General features: G+C 34.8%; 2 protein-coding genes across 2 annotated transcripts; both read right to left on the reverse strand.

Annotated features, from left to right (window-relative positions):
• On the reverse strand, positions 3,303-10,807 carry LOC109851572 (MADS-box protein SOC1-like). The gene is made up of 8 exons (XM_020421778.1): positions 10,724-10,807; positions 10,344-10,574; positions 5,868-5,943; positions 5,690-5,751; positions 4,213-4,312; positions 4,009-4,050; positions 3,793-3,834; positions 3,303-3,694 (listed from the first exon to the last, which is right to left on the reverse strand). The coding sequence occupies exons 1-8, from the start codon at positions 10,789-10,791 to the stop codon at positions 3,545-3,547; spliced, it is 771 nt and encodes a 256-aa protein (XP_020277367.1). The 5' UTR covers positions 10,792-10,807; the 3' UTR covers positions 3,303-3,544.
• On the reverse strand, positions 16,467-18,199 carry LOC109820188 (expansin-A7-like). The gene is made up of 3 exons (XM_020386290.1): positions 18,041-18,199; positions 17,461-17,776; positions 16,467-16,929 (listed from the first exon to the last, which is right to left on the reverse strand). The coding sequence occupies exons 1-3, from the start codon at positions 18,192-18,194 to the stop codon at positions 16,617-16,619; spliced, it is 783 nt and encodes a 260-aa protein (XP_020241879.1). The 5' UTR covers positions 18,195-18,199; the 3' UTR covers positions 16,467-16,616.

Consider the following 24,112-nt stretch of genomic DNA (forward strand, 5'->3'; position numbering starts at 1 on the left):
TGAAAGAAGGTGTACGTGTTCGGTGTGATCCAATATAGTCAAGATTAAACCTCTATAGCTTTTGCTCTTTTAACCCCTACAATCTTAAAGCAAGCTACAGGGGGGAATTGTGGGCCTTGCTAGGCTCCATAATAAAGGGCCCTTTAAACGCAACATATAAAAATTGGACCAGACGGATTACTTGGTACTGTTTCTCTAAATCCATATATATATATTGATGATATTAATAAATAAAGGGGCAAATAAAAAAGGAAGCCCCGTGGATAGGGACGCAGAAGCCACTAAAAGTTAAAGTGGACGTACGAGGAAGCACGTGATTCTGGGTGACAGCCTCCCTTTCACGAGTCAATCAACAAGAAAGGCATCTGACTGCTTAGGTCAAGCAACATATGGCCTCTCTTTTTGTTGACTATCACAGGATCTCAATTATTGATTTTTCCAAAATATATGCAGTCATGAGTAGCTTGCTCCCTTCTCATGTTCCTCGTACTAGTTAATTGCAACCCGTGTAAGCGCTCCCCATTTTTTTAGCACTACATTTTAAAAAAAAAAATTCTAGAAATTTTAATATATTTAATTTAATTATTGTTTATTTAAAATTAAAAATCATATATATTCTTCTATACTTAAAAAAGGATACAAGTTTTAATACATTTGATTTGCCTTACTGTTTATAATATAGTAAATTATTATAGCATGATAAGTAACTTCGAGTATGGAGAAGCATATTTGAGTTATTGTTTTTGCTATAGTACACACTGTAGTATAAACAATAACTTGAAATGCATAGAATCATATTGATCTACTGTTCATGCTACAGTATCCAACGTAGCATTACTGTAGCATGAACAATATATTTTTGGGTTCTCCTCTAAGTATAGACTAGTGTGCACCACGAGCAAAACACGGCCTCCATTTTTTTGACTTTCCACTACATTAATTCTGTATTTAAATACAGCTTTTGTAAGTGCTACAGTAATATTTTTTAAATGCTACGGTATCCCGCCTAAACTATAGTAATAATACTATAGTAATATTTTTTAACGCTGCAGTTATCGCCTGTGTTACAGTAATAATGCTACAGTAATTTATTGTTGCATGCATGGTGAATCTTGGATCCTTCATATATATCTGTGCTGCAGTAACATTAATGCTACAGTATTTTGCTGTAGCATTTACTGTAGTATGAATAGTAAATCTTGAATCCTCTCATTATTATAGAGGAATAGATGTGTAGATTAGAACAAGCACATAGTACAATGGGGCTCAAGGGGGAAGCTTCCTACTTCAATTCCCATGTAAGTTGATTAATTAGATGGGTGTGTCAAAACGTCAAAATATTAAGATGAGAAACGAGGATTGTAATTCTATATTATATAAGATGCCCCTTTAAGTCGAGCTTTCTATTTTATGGTCGCATCTAGACTTACACTAATTATTTATGATATGTCCTTGTACCTTCATAAGCCACAACAGCAATTATTTAAGGGTATCAAAGTTACAATTATTATTTATAGGGTGTTAGGTTGGAATTGGCCCATTAAAAAGATAGACTAGACCAATTTACTTGAACCCAACTGATTTAAAGAATTAATTCTATTTGGATCATCAGCCAAAGCATTTTAATTTTAATCATTTATCCATCTTACTCTCTATTCGAAGCTGGACTAAATCCCACCCCATGTCTTTCCAAACCAGATCCTGATAAATAAATTAAATAGACAGGGGATGCAAACTCTACAAATTTTTGCCTTAGCTCGGATCTAGTAGAGTCCAACTAGATCTCAAAATTAACAAATGGCCAACTTAAGCCTAAAACAATATTGTCTAATGGAGATGATGTCCAACAACTTCAAAGACGAACAGACTCAGCACAATCCGCCAAGCGTGTGATAAGACATGCATCAAGGGAGCCTTAACACGTGCTGGACCAAGTCACATTAGAGGGAATTATAATATAACCTCATGTGCACGTACTTTACCTTAAGCTCTAACTCATGCAACATAAATCTGGGACCAAACAGGACATCCAAGAAAAGCTCATCAAACCGTAAGTTCCGATACCAATCATCTTGGGTTGGAAAGTCCTATTAAGAAAATAGATTAGGCTAATCTAATTGAATCCAATCGACTAGGTAAAATTAACCTTCTTTGACTAATGAGTATGAGCATATTTAACAATCTATCATGCTCTCTATCTAATGTGGAACTAAATTCTACCCAATGTCTTTTCCATGCCAAACGGCCCAAACGCATTTAATCGAATAGATGTGACATACACACTCTAGAAAGTGTACATTGCATTAAAAAAAAAATTCGAGCATTTCCAACCAAAACGGCCTTTTGAAGTTTGTTTTTTCCCACTAAACCCCTTGCTTTCCCCCTGAAAATTCCCCAACCTCCGAAGTTTCTCAAATAGCAGCGCAAAGTTTTAATCTCTTTTTTTACGACTCTCCCCCACTACCACGAGTAAACTTTCTATCAGAACCCCCCACCACATGTGGTGGGGGTGTTCTGAACCATACAAAGGAGCAACGAGATTACCAAACTGTACCCATGAGTACATTACAATGGGAGTATACCTTGTCATCGGTGAATTTAAGTAATAGTACAGAAGTACGTATTAAGATTTTACAGAAGTAAAGATGCATGCTGTAAACTTCTATGTGACTCACAAGCTATATTGAGCGTAGAAAAGAATCTATCAGAAAAAGAAAAAGCTAGAAATTAAAGACAAACTAGTAGCCTTTCGGTGTGCGCGACCTTAGCTCATCATGATGTACAGGGGGGCTGTAGATGTTTCGGTGTAGTCTCTTTAATTTTTTTTTTAATTGATATGGCTCATTAAGGAAACTCTCATTTTTCTCTTTTTAGTGTAGAAATAACGTAAGAAAGAATAATATAATCATCATTAGTCTTCAAATAAATAAAGAAATAACTTTTATCTGAAGACTCTATGCGTAGCAAGAGTCCTGATAATGTTCTCTATATATATCCTTACAATTTTATGAGATGTACGTTGCTCCAAAGAGACGAAACAAATATTGATCCTTATCAGTAACTTTCTCAATTTCAGCAATAGTTAATTAGATTTATAGCTTAGAAGTCAGTACTCAAAAGGTAAACATCTAATGTAGCCACCTCAGATTTTATAGCTCGATCAGTAACATTCTCAATTTCAGCAAAAGGCGTAGCCTGTTCATTTACCTCGTATCCTCATCCCGGCCTGAACCCAATAAATTAACAAGGAACTAATTATGAAATAAAGTTCTTACGTTAACCAACTGAGCCAGAATATACAATTTCTATAAATACAGGATATACTGGAATGCCCTTTCAATTTTGATGTTTTTCAACATGAAGCAGCCATAGCTCAAGATCACTTGTTATCATTATTAATTACTATTATTAATCATTTTCGTGACATGGCATTAAACTCACAATTTCTCTACAAAATAATACTTCCAAAGGCCTGTATACGTTATATTCAAGCTTTTGATTCACAGATGTGTATCATTAATCAAGACCATATATATACCGTCACTCAATTGCTTAGGGTTTTTTGTGTTCTTCTCGTCCCTGGCCTTCCTATAATCAGCTCGGTCTCCACCTCCATATCGGTACTAGTAGAGTCGCTATGTACAACTTCACTCGGGGATGAATCTAATTGAAGCTGGCGGGTTTGTACCTTGCACTTCATTGAGAAAAATATCACATTCATTTGATAAGCTATATACGAAAAAAATGGATTAATTAATAATAAAGTTCATAGTTATGCATGTTCATCCCTACCTTCTCCCGTAATGATGCATTCTCCTGCATTAAAACCTTTTCCTGCTCTCAAGAAAAGGGGGTAAAAGAAGTTCAGTATTGATGAATAGAGATCAAACATATATATACACACTATTTTGTTCCTTAACCATGTATTTTGCTTAAGAATTGATCCTTAACCTTTACTCGAAGACAGACAAAAAGAGAGAGAGAGAGAGAGAGAGCAAAAATTTTCACCTTTTCTTGTAGTCGTGCAATTTGCCCTGATAGCAACTGGGTCTGAATTAAAAAGAAGATACATTTGTTAACGTAAGCACGACTCTGATAACCGTTGATAAACATTGATCGCAAAAAGGACCGATTTTGAGAAAATAGGCAGATCTCATTTACTGATTAACCCCCTTGACGAAAAATGCAATATTAATTTCTTTCGATATGTACCTTTCTTCCTCTTATATTGCTTAGGCTTTTCTCTAGCTGGCCCTCTAGTTCAAGCAGTTCTTCAAATGAGCACGAATCCAAATTTTCACCCAAGAGCTTCCTGCATTAAACCTAGGATAAGTGCAAAGATAAGCGATTATAGGGTTAATTGCGGATATACCCCACCCCACACACACTATCGCCCAATTGCAAAATAGGTCCCATATAGTTCTATTGACTAGTGTTGCACATAGACAACACAGACCCCCTAAATGAAATTTTGTTGACTCTTTTACCCTCAGAATAAAGAGTCAAAAAGTTTTCACTCAAGGGGTCCATAATGATATTGTCACCATGTTGTCCATTCAATTTTTTTTGTTTAAGTAATAACAAACATTCATAAAAGTTTAATTTCTGTTTGAGATGATTAGTACAGGTTTGAACAAGTGAGGTTCAAGTTTGAAGCAAAACGGAGTAAAATTCAGCTCAAAAAGGAGTTATCAGCAAACGATTCATCAATGACCAACATCGATCATCGATGATCAATCGATCATCGATGAGAGGTTAAGGTCATTGTTGATTCAATTTTACAAATAAATATTTTTCATCGATGACTCACGAAATATCGATCATAGAAATATTCAGATGTTTCTCAATCATCGTGACAACTCCTCATCAATGATTGAGTGGTCATCAATGACCCAAGTCAACAATTGATGACTAAGTCATCGTTTTTAGATTTTTAGGATTCTATCTCAGTAATTCATTGTTTCTAAGATACCTCATCTCCTATCTCGTTTCACATAACTTTTCCAGACCAAATAGAGATACAAAGAGAGAGGGAGGGAGGGAGGGAGGAAGAGTGGGGGAGAGAGAGGGAGGGGGGGGAGTGAGGAACTAGGGTTTACATTTGAAGGTCAAATATCGAATCATCTTGAAGCTCGTTTGATCGCTCCGTCATCATGTTCATCATCAGATATACAACCATTAATGAGTGTTGCCCTAGAACCAGATTTATAATCATGTTGTTCCACATCTCCATCCAAATCCTTTGGGGAACGGTTTGATTCTCAAGAGTTGTAAGATCTTTTTGATTTTGTGTTTAATTGGTATTTTGATTGTTTATTTCAAAACTTGTTTTTACGATCGTATGATCGGGTTGTAAGGCGTACTCAAGCCAGTGATAATTGAGGGTTAGGGTTACTAACAAGAGCTAAGGTACACACTTATGATAGATCATTTTAGTGTAGACAACCAGATTAGGGTTATACAGATTATGGTCTTGTAAAGCCTATTGGATTAGAGTTTGTAATCCAGGAGAACAATATCATATAGCGTGAAAGCCCCTTCCAGAGAAGAAAGAGTGGATGTAGGAATTCTTTGCGTACACATGCAACACTAGAACTAGACATGGTCTATCTACAATTGAGCTATATTTCATGGGGTCTATCTGCAATTAACCCTAGATTATCATTATGCCAACATCCATCAGTCTCACCTCTTATGGTCTTCAACCAGCTCTATCTTCTTCACGATATTCACAGCTTCATGCTTCAGTTCCTACAGATTTGAGATATTTAGGCAATCTTAGAATTACATAGAAACGTTGAAAATTAATGGCATTTGATTCGCGCTAAAGTACTGCTTGAAATATAACGTGTGCTAGTAGTTTCAACCTGTAGATTGCCTTCACTTGCCCTCTTGGTGGCATCACTCATATGTGCAATGTATCGATCAATTGTCTTTTGCGTGCTAAAACAAGAAGAAGAAAAAAAACATTAGCCAATATTGTATACTTTAATTTTGGGAAAAGGAATCATACATATAAATTTAAAGGAAACATATAGAAGTACTAGGGTGTGTTCGGTACCTTCTCAAAATGGGGTGACGTTCCAACCTGATCTCATTTTGGGCAAAATTCTATTTGGATAAAACTAGGCTAAGTCTGGCCTAGTTTTTCTATGGCCAATTTTAACATTTAAACTGATATTATTTTGGACCACCTTCCCCTCAGTCCAAACAAAATTGATTTTGTTTAAAACATGACTAGTGCTAGGCCTAACCCAATTTTAGGGTAATTGCCAAATACACCTTTAGTTTTGCTTAAAATTGTGCACTCAAACACGGAAAACCCCAGTAGATTCCAGTGAATAGAAAGCACACTAGTGCAGCATATTTAAGGTCTCTTTTAACTAAAAATGAGAACTATCAGAAATTTTCTGCTCATTATATTGCACTATGTTGAGTAATACTTTTGCTTGAAGAGTTGGATGACCAGAATATCATGACACAATTTTGATCTAAATGGAGGTGGTTAAGTCGATATGAAAATTTTCATTATAAAAAATTTCATTGTAACACATGAAAAGATGTATTAAATAGTTAAACCAATCAATAAAGTTCAAAGAATTAAAAAGAAAAAGGGAAAAAATGAGATAGCTATGTCAAATGACAAATCTTTAATGTCCATCTTAACCTCTAGGGCCTCAAGTAATAACAAAATATATGAATCTTGTGTAACTAATTAATTTATGGAAGTAGCAAGACAATCTTTCTTCTAGAGCTATAATCAGTAATGAGATGTCTTGTGTTCTCACTATCAGTAAAAATTTAATAATTAAGAATATTTTGTTAGGTTGGGGGTGGATACCAACCTCCGGCGGCGGAGGAGCTCCGACGAGCTCCAGGATGGCGGCGGCGAGGTCCAGGCGGCGAGGTCCAGGCGACAGGACGAGCTCGAAGCCTCGAGCTCTGCGTTCGTTCGAAGCTGGCGTCGATGGCGAGCTCTGCGTTCATTCGAAGCGGGCGTCGATGGCGAGCTCTGCGTCGATGGCGAGCTCTGCGTTCGCCTGCCCCCCGACCTCTGCGTTTGCTTTTTGGGCGAACCCGACCTTTGCGTCAGGGTTAATCGCTGGCGACAGGCTGTCGCCAGCTCTCTCATCTCCGCCTATATAAACCCTCTCCCTAGGGTTTCGAAGGTGCTTGCTTCTCCCCCTCTCCTCCGATTTCTTCTCTTGGTGGCGGCGGCGACCTGCCCTAAAAATCGCAGAGGCGATTTTCTCCAGCGCTCAGAGCTTCGGGATTTTGAGGGGAGATTAAAAGAAATATTAAGAGAGAGAGAGGGATTTAATAAGAGAGAGAGGGAATCAAGAGGGGGTATTTATTCTCAGTTGAGAATTGACAGGGTTCATACCCTTTGACTATTAACACTGTTGTTACAGTGTTTATTTGAGAAATCCCAGTTTAGGGATCTGCTCCTAAATTTGTAATTTCTTGTTTAATTAATAAGAAATTATCTGTGTGGCTCCCGAGGACGTATGCAGTTGCCGAACCTCGTTAAACTTGGTGTACTGTTCTCTATACTGCGTTTCCGTTGCAATTAGGGGTTTAGGCGTTAAATTCCTAACATATTTACACTAGCATTTTTCACATATACAACATGATGATCGTTTTGCATGACCCTGTATTTAGTAATACATCGGTAAACGAGTGGATTTCCTTAGTTACTTCTACCATGTAGAAATTCTCCTCCTCTAACGTGACCAAAATCTACATATAAAACTATAAAAGATTTGTACTAAACTTTTCTGGTTGCTTAACGGAGGCATGCGATCAGTAATTTGTAATACTTTTTGTAAATTAACATGGATTTTCCATAGGTTACCTCTACAATGGATCATATGGGCTATTTTCAGCTCCTTAGATTACCTCTAACATGTAGGTCTAAACACGCATTCGCCCACAACACATGCACATCAATTTGAACAATCCTCTCCAATAATTTGTATCTACATGTTTTGAATGGTCTACAAACAAAAAATAAGACATACTAAGTTTTATCTACTCATGCATTTAAGTGAATATAAAAATCAATAGTTTTATAATAATACAACTAAAAGGGCAACTTGAAACATGGATTAGTACTCTTAAACGCATCAAGATTTTCACATGTGTGTGTGTACATATATATATATAGACACACACATAAGATGTGTACATCATGATGAATGGGTGATAATCCCTTTGAATAGCCTTACCTTGTGCATCAAGAGATGCCTTAGTTGCACAACCATATTGATCATGTTTAAAACATTATCAGATGCTCTAAGATAGTTAATCGCGTAGCTCTATATTTCTTTATACATCATCTTAAAAAGGCACCTTTTTTAATGTATGTTGTCTCTAAATTTCACGACAAGCTCGAGGTTAATGTTGCCTCATACATGAAACATGATTTCATCAACAATGTATGGTTGAAGTTATACTAAAATTAAAGCCTATTACATTCTCATTAATTATTATTTGTTTTTAATGTGGCTGACACGGAAAAGAATAAGATAAACATAAAACTCAAGCACAGAGTACCAACCACTCTATACATGATACATCACCAATTCGGGGTGTTGGTGGACCGGATGTGCCTTGGATATAATACTTATCATATTTGTATCTGTTTGTCAATCACAGATATGGATACTGATATGTTTCGGTAAGGAAAATTCATATTCATATCTGGTAAAACTTGAATATGAATACAAATATACATGCGGATATGTACACATATACAAAACGAATATGAGAAAACCAAATAATATTGAAAAACTATAGTTTGTATAATACAAGAGAGCGCATTAATCTGCCTGTTATATATGAAAAACAAAGATTATATCTTTTAAACATTAAAATAAGTATCAGATCCATTAATCTAAGTACTAAAATACTTGCAACTATATGATCAACATATATTTGGACATTTCGGATACGGATCCAGATATTTCATCCGAATATTTCATTACATAATCATATCCGCATTCATATCTTATCGGTTATAGATTTTGTAACTATATTCATATCCTAGCGGGTACGAATACACCCGAGGATACGAATAATTTTTGGCACCCATCACCAATCGACAAGTATCACTAAATTGTGGAAACAGCTGCTCAAAGTCAGAGATAAAGCTATTGCAAGTTGTGGAAGTGTAGATGCTTTGAAGCAAATTATCAGCTCCTGTCATAGAAACTCAAAAGTGTGCTTGTCTGAGCTTTATTCAAAAATTTCCCCAGTAACTACTAAGGTCCCATGGTTCACAACAGTATGGGATAATTTGAGCTACCCAAAGCACTGTTTTATTCTGTGGCTAGCAGTGCAAAACAGGCTTCTTACAAGAGATCGATTGCTCAAAAGAGGAATCATCATCACTGGCCTCTGTTGTTTATGCAATGAAACTGTTATAGAATCCCGAAATCATCTCTTTTTTGAATGTAGCTTCACGAATCCAGTCTGGAATGAGATCATGAACTGGCTTCAATTCGATTGGAAGACTTGTGACTGGAATCGCTTGCTGGATTGGTTTAATTACAGGTTGAGAGGAAGAGGTTTTAAGCAAAAAGTGAAAAGAATGGCATTCTCTTCTACTATCTACAGGTTGTGGAAAGAACGCAACAACAGACTCTTCAATATGAAATCCAAGAGTGTTGAGCAGATTATCAAGGAGATCAAGATTGATATCATGACAATCATATTAAATGGTTCATATCCAGTGAAAAAAAAAGAATGGCTTATATCACTATAAACCATTGTATATACTTAGCTGGTTTTAGTTTTGCTCTTTTTCAAATGATTTCGTGATTGTTTTTTCAGTTCATATACTGAATATCTGATGTATAAATATTTTCCATTTGGTAAATGAATAAAAAATTTCATTGACCAAAAAAAAATATCACTAAATTGATTTTTCACAAGGATCAATGTCTTTCTTCTTCCTCCTCCTCCTTTTCTCACTATAGAATAGAAGGATCAATTTCAGTTGTTTCCATTGGTTGCTATAGTATAAAATGAATTGTTCTAATACTGTAACTGATCATCTCATTAATTGATGAAAATTATCTAACTTATCTTTTGATTCCTAAATTTTCTTCTTTAAATTTATTTCAAGGTACGTTCCAATTAAATTAACTGCAATTTCTGCCAGGAATTTGTTCTCCTATATACTAATACAAATTTCAATATACATGACTAATTGTATCACCAATTCAATGACTTTCATGAAGTCCTTTTCAATTCGTTGACAATAAAAAAAAAGACATAATATCTAAAAAGAGTGTAGATCAAACCCCATATACAAAACAAACAAAAGAAATCAAAAGTACCTGGAGCTAGAGAACTCATAGAGCTTTCCCCTTGGAGAGAAAACTATAAGTGCCACCTCAGCGTCACAGAGAACTGAGAGCTCGAAGGCTTTCTTCAAAAGCCCATTCCTTCTCTTGGAGAAGGTCACTTGTCTGCTTGTTTCATTCTCTATCCTCTTCAGCTCAGTCTTCCCCCTCACCATAGCTCTCTCTCTCTCTCCAAACTTATTCTTATTTGTTCTCTTTCTCTCTCTAGAGAGAGACGGGGATTATAAAGAAGAGGAAGAAGGAGAATAATTGAGAAGAGGAAAACACCGACAGGTCAAGATAAATAAGAAACAAACTCCACAAATGGCAAAAAAGAAAAAACATAAAAACAGAATCCAAGAGGTTGGATTTACCTAAAAGAAAAAAAATCTCTGTGATCTTTTTGGTAAAAGCTGAACATGGCTCTTTCCATATTGGGCATCCTTGGCCCCTCAGCAAAAGCAGTTATGAGAATGGCTTTTTTAATTTGCGCGTGGCTCCTTGTGCAATTCTTATATTATGGACTATTCCCGCTTCTTTTTTTTTTTGTCTTCAGTTTTTAGAGTTGTCTTGGTTGTTATATAACATGTACTTGTATCTCTTATTGTTTTCTTCTTATCTAGCTAGATTGTCTTTGATTAGAGAATTTACAATGCAATCAATTTGGTGATGGACAGATAGACAGAATGTGCAATAATCAATGAGGTTGCAATCTAACTACTACACTATAGATAATTATCTATTTTTTCTACATAAATGCAGAGTTAAATTTTAACTCGTGACATTACTATCCTCGGAATAAAAGAAAGGAACAAAATTAGTCTCAAATAAGAGGAGTAGTTGAATAACATTAATTTTAAATAGATTTTGAAGTAGCCAATATCTATTGATTTTTCTTTCCATTTTGAACTAGTGATATAATTTAAAAAGGATAAAGTATGGAACGTGTACTTCGTTTATTTACTACATTTGCAATCAAAAGGCTGCTGATAAGTTGAATTTGTGACATTTTCTCCCAAAAGAAAACCTGCGTTCGCGACGACAACATATGTGCAATTACAAAGATTGCGGAGTCCTGGCACGCAAGACCGCAAGTAGAAAGTAGATGGCGTGCGGACGTGCCGCCACGTTAATGGTCGATGGGCGAGTCGGGACCGCTTCGGCATCGGCCTTAGAAAGGTGGGCCCGGTTAGTACGAGGACGCACCCAGCGGTGGTACGGAAGAGCCATAGATGCGCGGACACGTAGTCGCGATCACGTGGTTAGGGTCCTAGGAGACCGCGTCCACCGGCGGACCTCACATCGGGCTGAAAATATTATATTATTATTATTTACAGTATCGCTTGACATCTCCCACGTGCAAAAAATATATATGGACTTGTTTTACGGGCTTATTTTCACCTTTGACAATTTGAGGTTCGGATCTCACCTCATTGTGACGGCCCCAAGATATTTCCTTACAAAGTTTTAGTCTCACGAGTCATTTCCCCTTCGATATCTATCCTAGATCTCATTAGACTTTTTGTTAATTTTGCATCACATGATTAGCAACATGATAAAATGGGGTTTAGGTGTATCACATGCTAAAAACGTGATATAAATTTAGGTGAATTATCAAGCGAACTGTGATTTTAGGACATCAAAGTGCCGAAGAAATATTTAGTTTTGAGGTATCAAATTGAAAATGAGATTGAAATCTTAGAATATCAAAGTGTTAAAAAATAAATTCGAGTATCAATGTGAAAATATGGATAAACATTGGGACACCAAATTTAAAAAAAAAAATCTATTTTAATTTATAAGCATGTTTCAGCCAACATGTTTGGTAAATTTACCTTATCCTTTTTCTTACAAGCATTAAAAAATAGGTTGGGAATTTTCTACTTATTAACCGACTTGTTTGCCCTCTAACAACATAAGTAATAGGTAACTTACACGATTTTAAAAAGTAATTATTAGCCGAAAATGTCCTATCTATATATCTTTCGAGTGGTGTTAGGGGCACACCCCAAACCACACCTCTAACCACACCTCCCCTCTCGTTCGCTACAGTACTCCGGGCCCCACATGAGTTTTTAAATTTTAAAAACTCATGTGGGACCCGGAGTACTGTAGCGAGAGAGGGGGAACCTGCGTTCGCGACGACAACATATGTGCAATTACAAAGATTGCGGAGTCCTGGCACGCAAGACCGCAAGTAGAAAGTAGATGGCGTGCGGACGTGCCGCCACGTTAATGGTCGATGGGCGAGTCGGGACCGCTTCGGCATCGGCCTTAGAAAGGTGGGCCCGGTTAGTACGAGGACGCACCCAGCGGTGGTACGGAAGAGCCATAGATGCGCGGACACGTAGTCGCGATCACGTGGTTAGGGTCCTAGGAGACCGCGTCCACCGGCGGACCTCACATCGGGCTGAAAATATTATATTATTATTATTTACAGTATCGCTTGACATCTCCCACGTGCAAAAAATATATATGGACTTGTTTTACGGGCTTATTTTCACCTTTGACAATTTGAGGTTCGGATCTCACCTCATTGTGACGGCCCCAAGATATTTCCTTACAAAGTTTTAGTCTCACGAGTCATTTCCCCTTCGATATCTATCCTAGATCTCATTAGACTTTTTGTTAATTTTGCATCACATGATTAGCAACATGATAAAATGGGGTTTAGGTGTATCACATGCTAAAAACGTGATATAAATTTAGGTGAATTATCAAGCGAACTGTGATTTTAGGACATCAAAGTGCCGAAGAAATATTTAGTTTTGAGGTATCAAATTGAAAATGAGATTGAAATCTTAGAATATCAAAGTGTTAAAAAATAAATTCGAGTATCAATGTGAAAATATGGATAAACATTGGGACACCAAATTTAAAAAAAAAAATCTATTTTAATTTATAAGCATGTTTCAGCCAACATGTTTGGTAAATTTACCTTATCCTTTTTCTTACAAGCATTAAAAAATAGGTTGGGAATTTTCTACTTATTAACCGACTTGTTTGCCCTCTAACAACATAAGTAATAGGTAACTTACACGATTTTAAAAAGTAATTATTAGCCGAAAATGTCCTATCTATATATCTTTCGAGTGGTGTTAGGGGCACCCCCCAAACCACACCTCTAACCACACCTCCCCTCTCGTTCGCTACAGTACTCCGGGCCCCACATGAGTTTTTAAATTTTAAAAACTCATGTGGGACCCGGAGTACTGTAGCGAACGAGAGGGGGAGGTGTGGTTAGAGGTGCGACTTGGGGTGTGCCCCTAACATTTCTAATATCTTTCTCTTTGTTACCTATGAATTGCAGCTCCAACCACCAAAAATATTACTTCTCCAAGAAATTGCAATCACATTCATTAATACGTACGTGGGGCCTATAACACTTTAGACAGAAGTGATGGGGGACCAAACGAGCTAAATATTTTATTTTATTGTGATTTACCTGAATATTTCTAGTAGCCTATAAGGCTATAATGGGTTAGGCAACATAATTATAATACCATTTTCCTCCTCATTTTATGGTAATCTTTAAAGAGTTAGGTTTAGGTTCTCTCTTGATGTGTCTCTTTCTCCAACCTCCACAAGAATCCCTTTCCCTTTTCCTAAATTAGACATTATAATGTTTGAGGTTATTCTTTCCATGGCTACATGCTTCCTTCTTTTGGACCACACCCTTTTATTTGGACTTTCCCCCCACTTGCAAGTCATCCTTTTGGTTTCTCCCTTTATTGAAATATATAGTTGCGTGTGCATATTAGCCACTTTAACTATAAGCTACTTGCTTGCATTAGCAATTAATTAATAAAGTTATTTTGTTGCATTTGATTGTTATGTGATGTCATAGACAGGATTAGATGAGCGATAAGTTAGCTATATATGAGTTAGATAACTAATTAATATGCAGAAATGGGCATTTAATTATCAATATGTTTTTGAGCTCATTAATTGTTAAAGTTTTTGAAAAAGTTTTCTAAAAACCTGAGCTAAGTTTCACACTGCACTTATATTATAGCATGTATTTTAGTAATAAAAATACAATATAGCCCAGTGGTAAAAGTTATTATTTTTTTTGTTGAACAAATCAAAGGTAACCTAACACCTGAAATTGATCAAGGTGATCATTATCTCCAAATTCAATCTAAGGTAGCATCTTAAAACTACATTATATGCTATCAAATTACTCAGTCCACTCCGTTCATTTTGATTTATATGTTCTAAATTATATACTAACAAAAAATTAGGCATATTGAGTTGTAATTACTCGTGCATCAAGTGATTGTAAAATTAACGATTACGACAATATAACTAAAGAGATAGTGAAACATATGTACGTGTTAGAAGTATTTAATCATCATGATTTTTATTTTATAGACATTTTGAGACATTGAGATCATGATGAAAGGAGCGGGTCATCAATTAGAATAGCCTAATTCATGAATCAAGAGGTGCTACATTAGATTGAATCTAAGGTGCCACCTTATGAACACTTATCCATATACATAACCACTTTTCTTTTCTTTTTTTTTCTTTTTTTGAAAAATACATAACCACTTTTCATATGTAGTTAATTAATTAGTACCAGAGTTCTGTACCATAAATAAGCTCTGATCATCACGAAAATGGGGAAGGGGTTACTACCTTTTCTTCTCCTTTTACACATAAGTGTCTATGATCCATGAACAATTATCATCTATTCTAAATTTATCACTTACCATATTCTCAGAAAATTGTATTCATTTTTATTTTCACTCTAGAATAATCACAACTGTGTAATAAACAAATAGAGAAATGATGATTTAGTAATAATCTATCCAATACGCTTTCACAGCAAAGAGGATTCAAATACGTTGATCATGGGAGTTAAATCTGAAACTTTGATCACAGCATACTCTCCCAAGTATCCCACATTCTTAAGAATGATGCTATTCCTCCTCTAAATCATTTAATCATCATACTCTCAGATAAATTGGAAAGAACAAATTTGATTCTCATCAGAACCCAACCCTAGTAATTTTTATGGAGGGTAATTTTATCTGGACTTAGTCGCGATCCGACATTATTATAATCAATATCAGATTTGCCTCATCTAATTTTTTTTCCTTAAAAATATCTAAGCAGCCCATAGCTGGACCAAGCAGCCAAGGGTAATACACGGCTGCGGCCCAAAAAGGCCAAGAATGACCCAGAACTGTTACGGATGGGTAGGCCCAAGGTTCCATCACGTTGGGGGTGGCCTAAACCAAATGGAAGCTCTCAAGTGAATAATTTAAATTTTATTAAAACAATAATAAACGAAAAAGTATATAATATAAATAGCATCATTCAATTCTCGGGAAAGTTCAGAGTTTTGACGCAATAACAATGAAATAAATGCAAAATACATAGGGTCTTTTAGATTGTTTCCTTAGGGGCTATTTGGATAGGTTTTTTTTTGTGGTAAAAGATGAGAAAGCTGTCAAAAATGTCAGCTTTTTGACAGCTTTCCCTCAAAATCACCTTTTTAAGGGGTGATTTTGGGGGAAAGCTGTCAAAAAGCTGACATTTTTGGCAGCTTTCCCCACTTTTACCACCCAAAAAAAAAGAACCAAACAGCCCCTTAGTAATCATGATCTTCTCAACTAAGTGATAATAATAATAATAATAATTGAGAGATCATTACATTAATTATAGATTTGTTTAGTAGATGGTTTATAATTCATTAAAAATTTAACACTCACCATGGCCCCCATGATTTTCACTCATTTCCTAATTTGCACTTAAAAAGGAAATCACAATCAACTATTAAATAAATTAACGGTTGTGATAAAGTAGTGGTCTCTCAGCTGTTTTTTTAGTGAAAATAATCTGAATCGATCCATTTGGTAAACCCTTATCGCGGAACAAAAGGAGGTAGGTACTTACCATTTTATCTCATTTTCATGATTATCATTGTCGATGTGCTCCTGTTGGGAGACGATCCATAGCAGGCTAGTCCCATGTTCGAATCCCCCAACAGGTAAAAAAAAATATTTGGGCCAACGCCAACCACAAAGCGTGAGTAAGAATTAGTCTCATCTATAATAAGGTGTGGAGATACCTTGTGCGAAACTGAAAAACTGATTATCATTGTCGCGACTCACATCCCAAATGTTGACAACTTTAACTTATATCTTTCAAGGAGAAAAGGAGGCTCCAATTTCCTTGAACTTTACAAATGAGATCTTTTAACAAAGTAAAGAAAGAGCTAGGAAAACGAAGGTATACGTTAAAAAAAAACACAATTTCTCAAGCAAAGTTTGTAGATGCTTGGTAAGTCAAGCCTGCATTCCAATTGGAAGGAGCAACATCCCAAGAAATAATAGTCTCCCTTGTAGTGTAAGAGGTGATCTTAAAAGAGAGAGATTGACCTCCCAATGTAGCAAAAGCTTGATAAGTTGCACCCCAATTATGGCTCATGCTTATCCAACCGGTCTTGCTTCCTTTGACCCACATACTCCCGATGTCTCCTCCTCCTCCCACATTCGTCACATACACAAGCAACCAATATCCATTCCCTTGGAAACTAAACCTAACTCCTCCGTTCTTGATGCATGGTACCCTACACAAATTAAACTCTTTATTAGGTTATGGACTAATAATTTATTAATTTACACTAGTTATAAGACAGAATCGGATAAAATTGACACGAAAACGAGGAGTAAATTTCACAAAATTATCAAAACTATTACGATTTTTGCATTAAACTATCATGACTACGTTTTCAAGAAAATACCTCACCCTTTCAAATCAGTAGAAATATCAAATGTTATCAGATACCCACATGTAGTTCTATGATATATAATACCTTAAAGTTAAAGTCCAAGATAGTTTAACGAAGTCATACAAAAATTCAAGGTATTTGAGAGAAACATTAATTAAAAAAAAACCTCATGTCATTAAATTTATGCGCAAATTTGTTTTATTAAATATGCATTTCTTGGCTAATTTGAAAGTTTATGATGTTTTTCTTTAACTGAAACCATGCATTCATAATATTCTTATGTAAACCCTTCAAGTATTTATTAATTAATTTATTTATAACATTATGATGAAATTGAGAATTTTTTTTATTATAAAAACTTGTTCTTACCTACGATACATAACAGGTACAATGCCCGCTTTCCAATCCGCAATCTTCATAAAAGCGGGTTTGGACATATCAAAATGGGTCCTCGGAGGGTTGCACCACCCACCATTGTTGGAGTCCTCCGACCAATTTGGCGGGCAAAGGTTTGTAGCGGTCACGGTGGCAAACGGGTAACCTCGGTAGCAATGGGGAGATCCGAAACACCTTATTTGGTAACAAGATCCGCATGCATACCCGTTACTGAACAGTGTTGTGCTCAATGCCACAGTATTTGTGCCGTATCCACTGTTGAATAGGTTGCCATAGCCACAAGCTCCGCCTAAATATATTACAAGAGAATTAAAAAGCATGACACTTCAAGTTAGTTTGGCAAATCTCATCCTACTAAACTTTTTTCACTTACACCAATTTAGTTCTATACCTAAGTTTGAATGATGCTGGCGGCCTTCTTTAATTTTTATGCTTGTTTTTATTTTTTTATCAAACTTGGTTCAAGGAGAGTTGCCTAACATACCCTTAATTTGATTAACTAGCTTCAATATTACAAGGGCCTAGGTAATACATGTGTAGCTTGAGTACATACCCATGGTATCAGATGCCGACTCATCGCCATAGAAGGTCGCATGGGCTAATGACCAACCGCTCGGACTCATCCTCGCGTCAACCCTAACCATTGCCATTGTCAAAAGCAAGAGAGCAAGGGCCCAAGAAGAAGAAAAAGAAGAAGAAGAAGCCATTGCCAAATTGTGCTCCAATCTTGTTCTTGATTAAGATTGTCCTGTGGGGCGTACATATAGCTTGACTTTGACTTATTGGATATGTCATGGTACTCACGTTATCTTAGTTGGATTAATTCAATAATCTAGATGTCTGCTGAAGTGATGATTGGATTGGACTGAATATAATAATATCCCCCAATGGATTGCCCCAATTGAAGTGAGGTTTGTGCACGGGCCAAGTTTGGGGATAATCAGGGAATTTTTGGTCGAATGGGGATCTGCGAGACAAGGGAACGTGCCTGCAGCTTCGTACTACATATATACTAACGACTTGGGAATATTCAGGAGTCGTGCAAGGAACAATTGTTTAAAACTTTCAACTGTAAATATCATAGTTTAGTTGGTGATTTGATGGAGAACATGACGATGGAGCACGATTCCTAGAGAACTCAAATCAAGGATTAAAAAACTTTTATAGTTATCAAAGATCTCATGTAAATTGAACTGGTGAAGTATTTTTGATTTTAGATTAATTGATTTAATGTAATTTAATACTGAGTGCACCACGCTGCACACAATGATGAGCTCTGATATGGAACAAAATTTGAGACCATGATATTCAACATCTTTAATTATTTTGTCCAGATCCACAAGTTTCCATAACAACAACAGCAGAACTCCAAACCTCACAGCTTTGCACAATGCAGATTGTAGAACAATTAAATATTTCGAAGTACTTTATCTTGGGTGTGGATTTTCTTCCTATGTGCAAAACTATCTATAGGTAAACTGGCGATTAGTTTCAGGTGAGCTCTCATGACTTAGATTCGGATGTGAAACGGACCATGAAACCATGGACTCAACCCCAACACTTTTAATGCTTTGTTTGGTAGGAGGGAAAGTGAGAGGCCGGGAGGGACAAAATATAGATTTGCCTTGGTAGATAGCTTTTAGAGAGGGAGATAGAGCGAGGGGAGAGGAGGGATGGACAACACAAAATAAATTAAAAAGTTAGAGAGAGAGAGTAATTCCTCCAAATTGGGAGGATTCAAAAGCAGAGAAAATCTATGTCTATATAGGCTTGTCCAAATGAGCCAGTCTGACCTGAAATATCAGGCCCGGGCCAAGCAAAACCGAGGCCTAGGCCTGAGAGGGCCGGCCCGGTTTTTTATTTTTTATTTTTTTTAAATTTTTTTATTTTCAAGAATACATATCAAAAAATTAAACAAAATTTGATAAAAACAATCATATTATTAATCACTTGTAATTATATAATTTATAAATATAAAAAAGCATAGAAATTAAAATGATAAAAATAACTTCTTTATTAATAATCAGTTAATCATATGAAAAAACATAATTTAACAATTAACTAAAAAGCTCTACAAACACATATGAAAAAAAACCATAATTTAACAATTAACTAAAAATCTCTACATATGAAAATAACCGGGCCGACCCGGTCATTTTTATTTTTTATTTTTTTGGTAAATAATTGCTAAAAATAAATTAATCTTATTATATTTATATAAGTATGTATTAGTATATACTTACAAATTATATATATACTACATATTATATAGACATATACTATATGTAAATATATTGTATATACTTATAAGTTATAACTTGAGAGAGAGAGAGAGAGAATCACATAAGTATATATTACTTATTTATAAATATGTATTATATAGTTATATATGTATTTGTTACATACTTACATTATGCTTATTTAAGTACAGTTATACAATTTACATATATGATATACTTTTATATATACTAGATGCAATATACTTATATATTATTACACTTATGCACTTATATATACTTATATAACTATAATTCTATAATATACATATATAAGTATACTACTATTTTAAAAAGAGGATTGGGTGTTAAAACTTTTAAATTTATTTTACCCTTTTAAATTTTGATAAGCTCTGACTATGTCATTATTTGTAATTAATCTTTCATTAAATAAATATAACCTCTTATTAATTATGCACATACTCACCTTCCTAAATAATTATAATTATAAATAAAATTATAACTATTAATTATTTAAAATAATATAACAAAATATGTATATAATTATTAGTAGTAAGCAATTAAATTATTATAATAATTACTTATGAATTATAATAAAAATAATAGTATAAATAGAATAATATATTACTAAATACTATTAAGAATTATACTATAATTCAATGAGCAATAAAATAAATAGAATAAATATCTAATCATATAAATAGTGTAATTATTCTAATAACATCACATAAATTATGAATTACACTATTTATTTATATTATATTAGTAAATAAATAATTTAATATTATTTTTAGAGTTGTTTCTCAAAGATTATTACATGATGCTGAATAATCTATACATGGTAATGATTGAAAACAAACCTTTTTATAAAAAATTATTTAATATTAATAATAGTATTATCAATTGTTAATGATAGTATAATAAAAACTTATAAAATATTTATAATACTAAACTTTTAAGAGCATAATAAAAAATATTAAATAAGATAAATTACAGTAAACCCCCATGAAATTCTAAAATCACTAGACCCATACTAACTTTTGTAGAAAACCTCCAATATATTTTAGATAAATTACATCAATCCCCTAATAACTTTTAAAAAGCATTTTATGCTATTTTCGGTTCTAATTTATAGGGTTTATTTGCAAAAATTTAGAAAGTATTGGAGGTTTTCTTCGACACAGAAAAGTCATTAGGGGTTTAATGTGATTTTGAAGGTTCATAGCCATAGGGGCTGAAAGTTCATAAGAGTTCGGTGTAATTTACCCTATTAAACAATTATAATAAGAAGTAACTATTACAATATGTTGCAGGTATTAAGTATAACTATCTAGGGAATATCAGGAAAAAGCTAGCAAGATTACTGCATCTTAGTTAATTTAGAGTTAAGTTAACAACTTTCAAGATTGAGGGGCATATTTAAGAGAACTTATAGCATTGCAAATTTTTTTTAAGAACAATTTTAGATTTGTGGGACTTATATAAAAAAGGTTAGTACTGGGCGAACCATTATAAGAAAAAAAATTATAATAACTATATAATAATAATTAATTCATATATTTTTTAAGCAATATTATTATACATTTTATTTATTAATACATAGTTGTACTATTAATTCATTAAAAAAATCAAAACTAAAACATGTATGTTCACGTGTATTATACTAGTAAAATATAAAAGCACGTGTCTCTCGTTGGCTTCCATCCAATCAACTATAAATGCTTAAAAAATGCCCATCGCTCCACCGTACTGTACCTTGCCTTTCCTCCTCAAACTGCCAACCAAACCAAGTGTAAAGCATCGACCTTAACAATACGGTCCCTTCACCATTCCCCAACACAATCTGGCTACTCGAATCATAAATAACTTGGACTAAACGCAATTAGTTTTTGCAGGCCCATATTCATTTAGGCCCTACATCTTTGAAGTCCAAACTATGTCGAGATGATAATGTTGTCGTGACCCATGTTGGTAGAAGAAATTATTGTTTGTTTTCCAATACAATAGACATACATATAAGAGAGAAAAAACATAATAAGACTTTTTCTATACTTAACAATATTTTTGGATTCACCACATTACCCAGAGGATGTAAATCTCATCAACACATTATGCATGTGAAACAATGTATTATGAAACGTAGTGGGTAAAGGGTGGATGTATGTTATAGGATGGCCCGGCCGGGGGGGATTTGGAAATTGCATTTAATTTGATTTCTTCTCTACTTGCAATCTGTTCCGCCTAGTTTTAGTACATTTGCACTCTCAGTGCTTATTTATAAATCATTAAACAATTGGCAACTCACTTGAATATAGCCTAATTAAGTATATTATTTATGAAAATCTTCAATTTTGTTTAACTATATGCAAAATATGATGCATCGAGCTGATAAAGTGTAGTAAATTGCATTTCCCTTATATGTTATGCTTTTATACTATTTTTTATTTTCATATAAATAGATATTTTTTTTGTCCGGCCCTTCAAGATAAATTTTCTAGATCCGCTACTGGATTAGATGAAATCTCCAAACTAACGTTATACCTTGTTGCGAACGGCTTAAAATACCATACTCATATGCGGGCGTTCAATGAAAGTTGTACTCTGCAACCGATATATGTTATGCATCGAGCTGATAAAGTGTAGTAAATTGCATTTCCCTTATATGTTATGCTTTTATACTATTTTTTATTTTCATATAAATAGATATTTTTTTGTCCGGCCCTTCAAGATAAATTTTCTAGATCCGCTACTGGATTAGATGAAATCTCCAAACTAACGTTATACCTTGTTGCGAACGGCTCAAAATACCATACTCATATGCGGGTGTTCAATGAAATTTGTACTCTGCAATAGGGGTGAGCGCGGTTCGGTTCGGGTCGGTTTTTACCAAAATTTGAACAACCGAACCGAACCACCTACAATTCAAAACCGAACCGATCCATTGCAAATCGGTTCGGTGCGGTTCGGTTCGGTTTGTTCGGTTCTAACTTCATCAAGTATAACTTCACTTTAATTTATCTTTTATATATTCTTATTACCCTATGCCAGCATGTATTTATTTTTTAACTTCACTTCAATTATTATTCTTGCTCATATATGTATACTGTTTTTAAGTAAAGTAACTTGTTCTTTTGGATTAAATACTAGACATGATGTTGTAATTTTTTAGTAACGGACTTGCTTTGTCTTTGGGTAAACGGGTAGGGTTTGAGGCAGGGGAATATATTCGGTTGGTTCGGGTCGGGTCGGTTTGAAAAATTGTCGACCCGACCCGAACCGCCTTACTCATAAAACCGCTTTTTTCGGGTCGGTTCGGTCGGTTTTTTCGGTTTGAACCGAACCGTGCTCACCCCTACTCTGCAACCGATATATACGTTTACTCCCACGTTCAAGAACTCCAAACACCCTCTGATAGTTCTTAATTAAGTCCCCCATATACATCCATGAAGATGCCTAATTATTCGGTGCCAACTTAATTAACATTTGTTGAGGGGGAGGAGAAAAAAAAATCTAATTAATGCTAGTAAAATGACAAGGTGAAGGTGAACTCAATCTCCAGTAAAATAAAACTGGCAAATAACTAGTAGAAATGCCATGTGCAAATATAACTTATGGCCCATATAAGTAATACGTTCTTTTGCATAATCATACAATGCATGGGACCAGAGACATATATATCCCGTTATTGGGGTCTAGCCTCTTTGTCTCCCAATTCATCTTTTCTTTATGTATTAATCCTCTTTCACACTTACTTATTTGGACCTTTTCTGATCCAAAGATTCAATTCTTTTTCACTCACTGAGTTTTTGTTGGTCATTCAGTTCAAAGAAATTTGGAAACAGTTCATATCACAGTAGTCGTACATAGTTGAAGAAAAATAGACTGTAACATTGAAATTTGTTGTCGCTTATTCCCAAATTTCAACTAAATCATTGGGGAAGAGAATGGACGGGGAAGGAGAGCAGCGCTGCACTCAGCTCATCTAGAAGGTAGTTCATCTTAGCAACCGTCAAACCACACTCCATCACCGCCTATCACCCCTAGGTGTGCAAGTGAACCAAATAATTAATAAACAGTTCGGGAAATATTCGTCCAGATATTCGATCAAATTCGATTCGACATTTCATTTAGTATTAAATGAATAGTATTCGGCTTATAAACGAATAGAATTTAACCAGAGCTACGTTCGATTCGGTTGATTATTAATTATTAGATTATATTTTACATTTTATTCTTATTAATTAAACTTATTACAAATATTACCCATCCAAACTTTTATTACAAATTGCATCCCATATAAATAGATAAGTTAAGAGCCTAGGGTTTTCCTCCTCACTTTCTGTTTGCCTCCTCCAAGTCCCAATTTGGGAAACGCGACTTTTAGATCT

The sequence above is a fragment of the Asparagus officinalis genome, chromosome 8, assembly GCF_001876935.1.
Source record: "Asparagus officinalis chromosome 8, Aspof.V1, whole genome shotgun sequence".
NCBI classification, from domain to species: domain Eukaryota; kingdom Viridiplantae; phylum Streptophyta; class Magnoliopsida; order Asparagales; family Asparagaceae; genus Asparagus; species Asparagus officinalis.

Coding starts and splice junctions, on each gene's coding strand:
- LOC109820188 (XM_020386290.1), bottom strand. CDS start 18,194: ATGGCTTCTTCTTCTTCTTTTTCTTCTTCTTGGGCCCTTGCTCTCTTG. Junction 17,777..18,040: donor GTCGGCATCTGATACCATGG/GTATGTACTCAA, acceptor TAATATATTTAG/GCGGAGCTTGTGGCTATGGC. Junction 16,930..17,460: donor GTACCTGTTATGTATCGTAG/GTAAGAACAAGT, acceptor TAATTTGTGTAG/GGTACCATGCATCAAGAACG.
- LOC109851572 (XM_020421778.1), bottom strand. CDS start 10,791: ATGCCCAATATGGAAAGAGCCATGTTCAGCTTTTACCAAAAAGATCAC. Junction 4,051..4,212: donor GCAATATAAGAGGAAGAAAG/GTACATATCGAA, acceptor TTTTTAATTCAG/ACCCAGTTGCTATCAGGGCA. Junction 3,835..4,008: donor TTGCACGACTACAAGAAAAG/GTGAAAATTTTT, acceptor TCTTGAGAGCAG/GAAAAGGTTTTAATGCAGGA.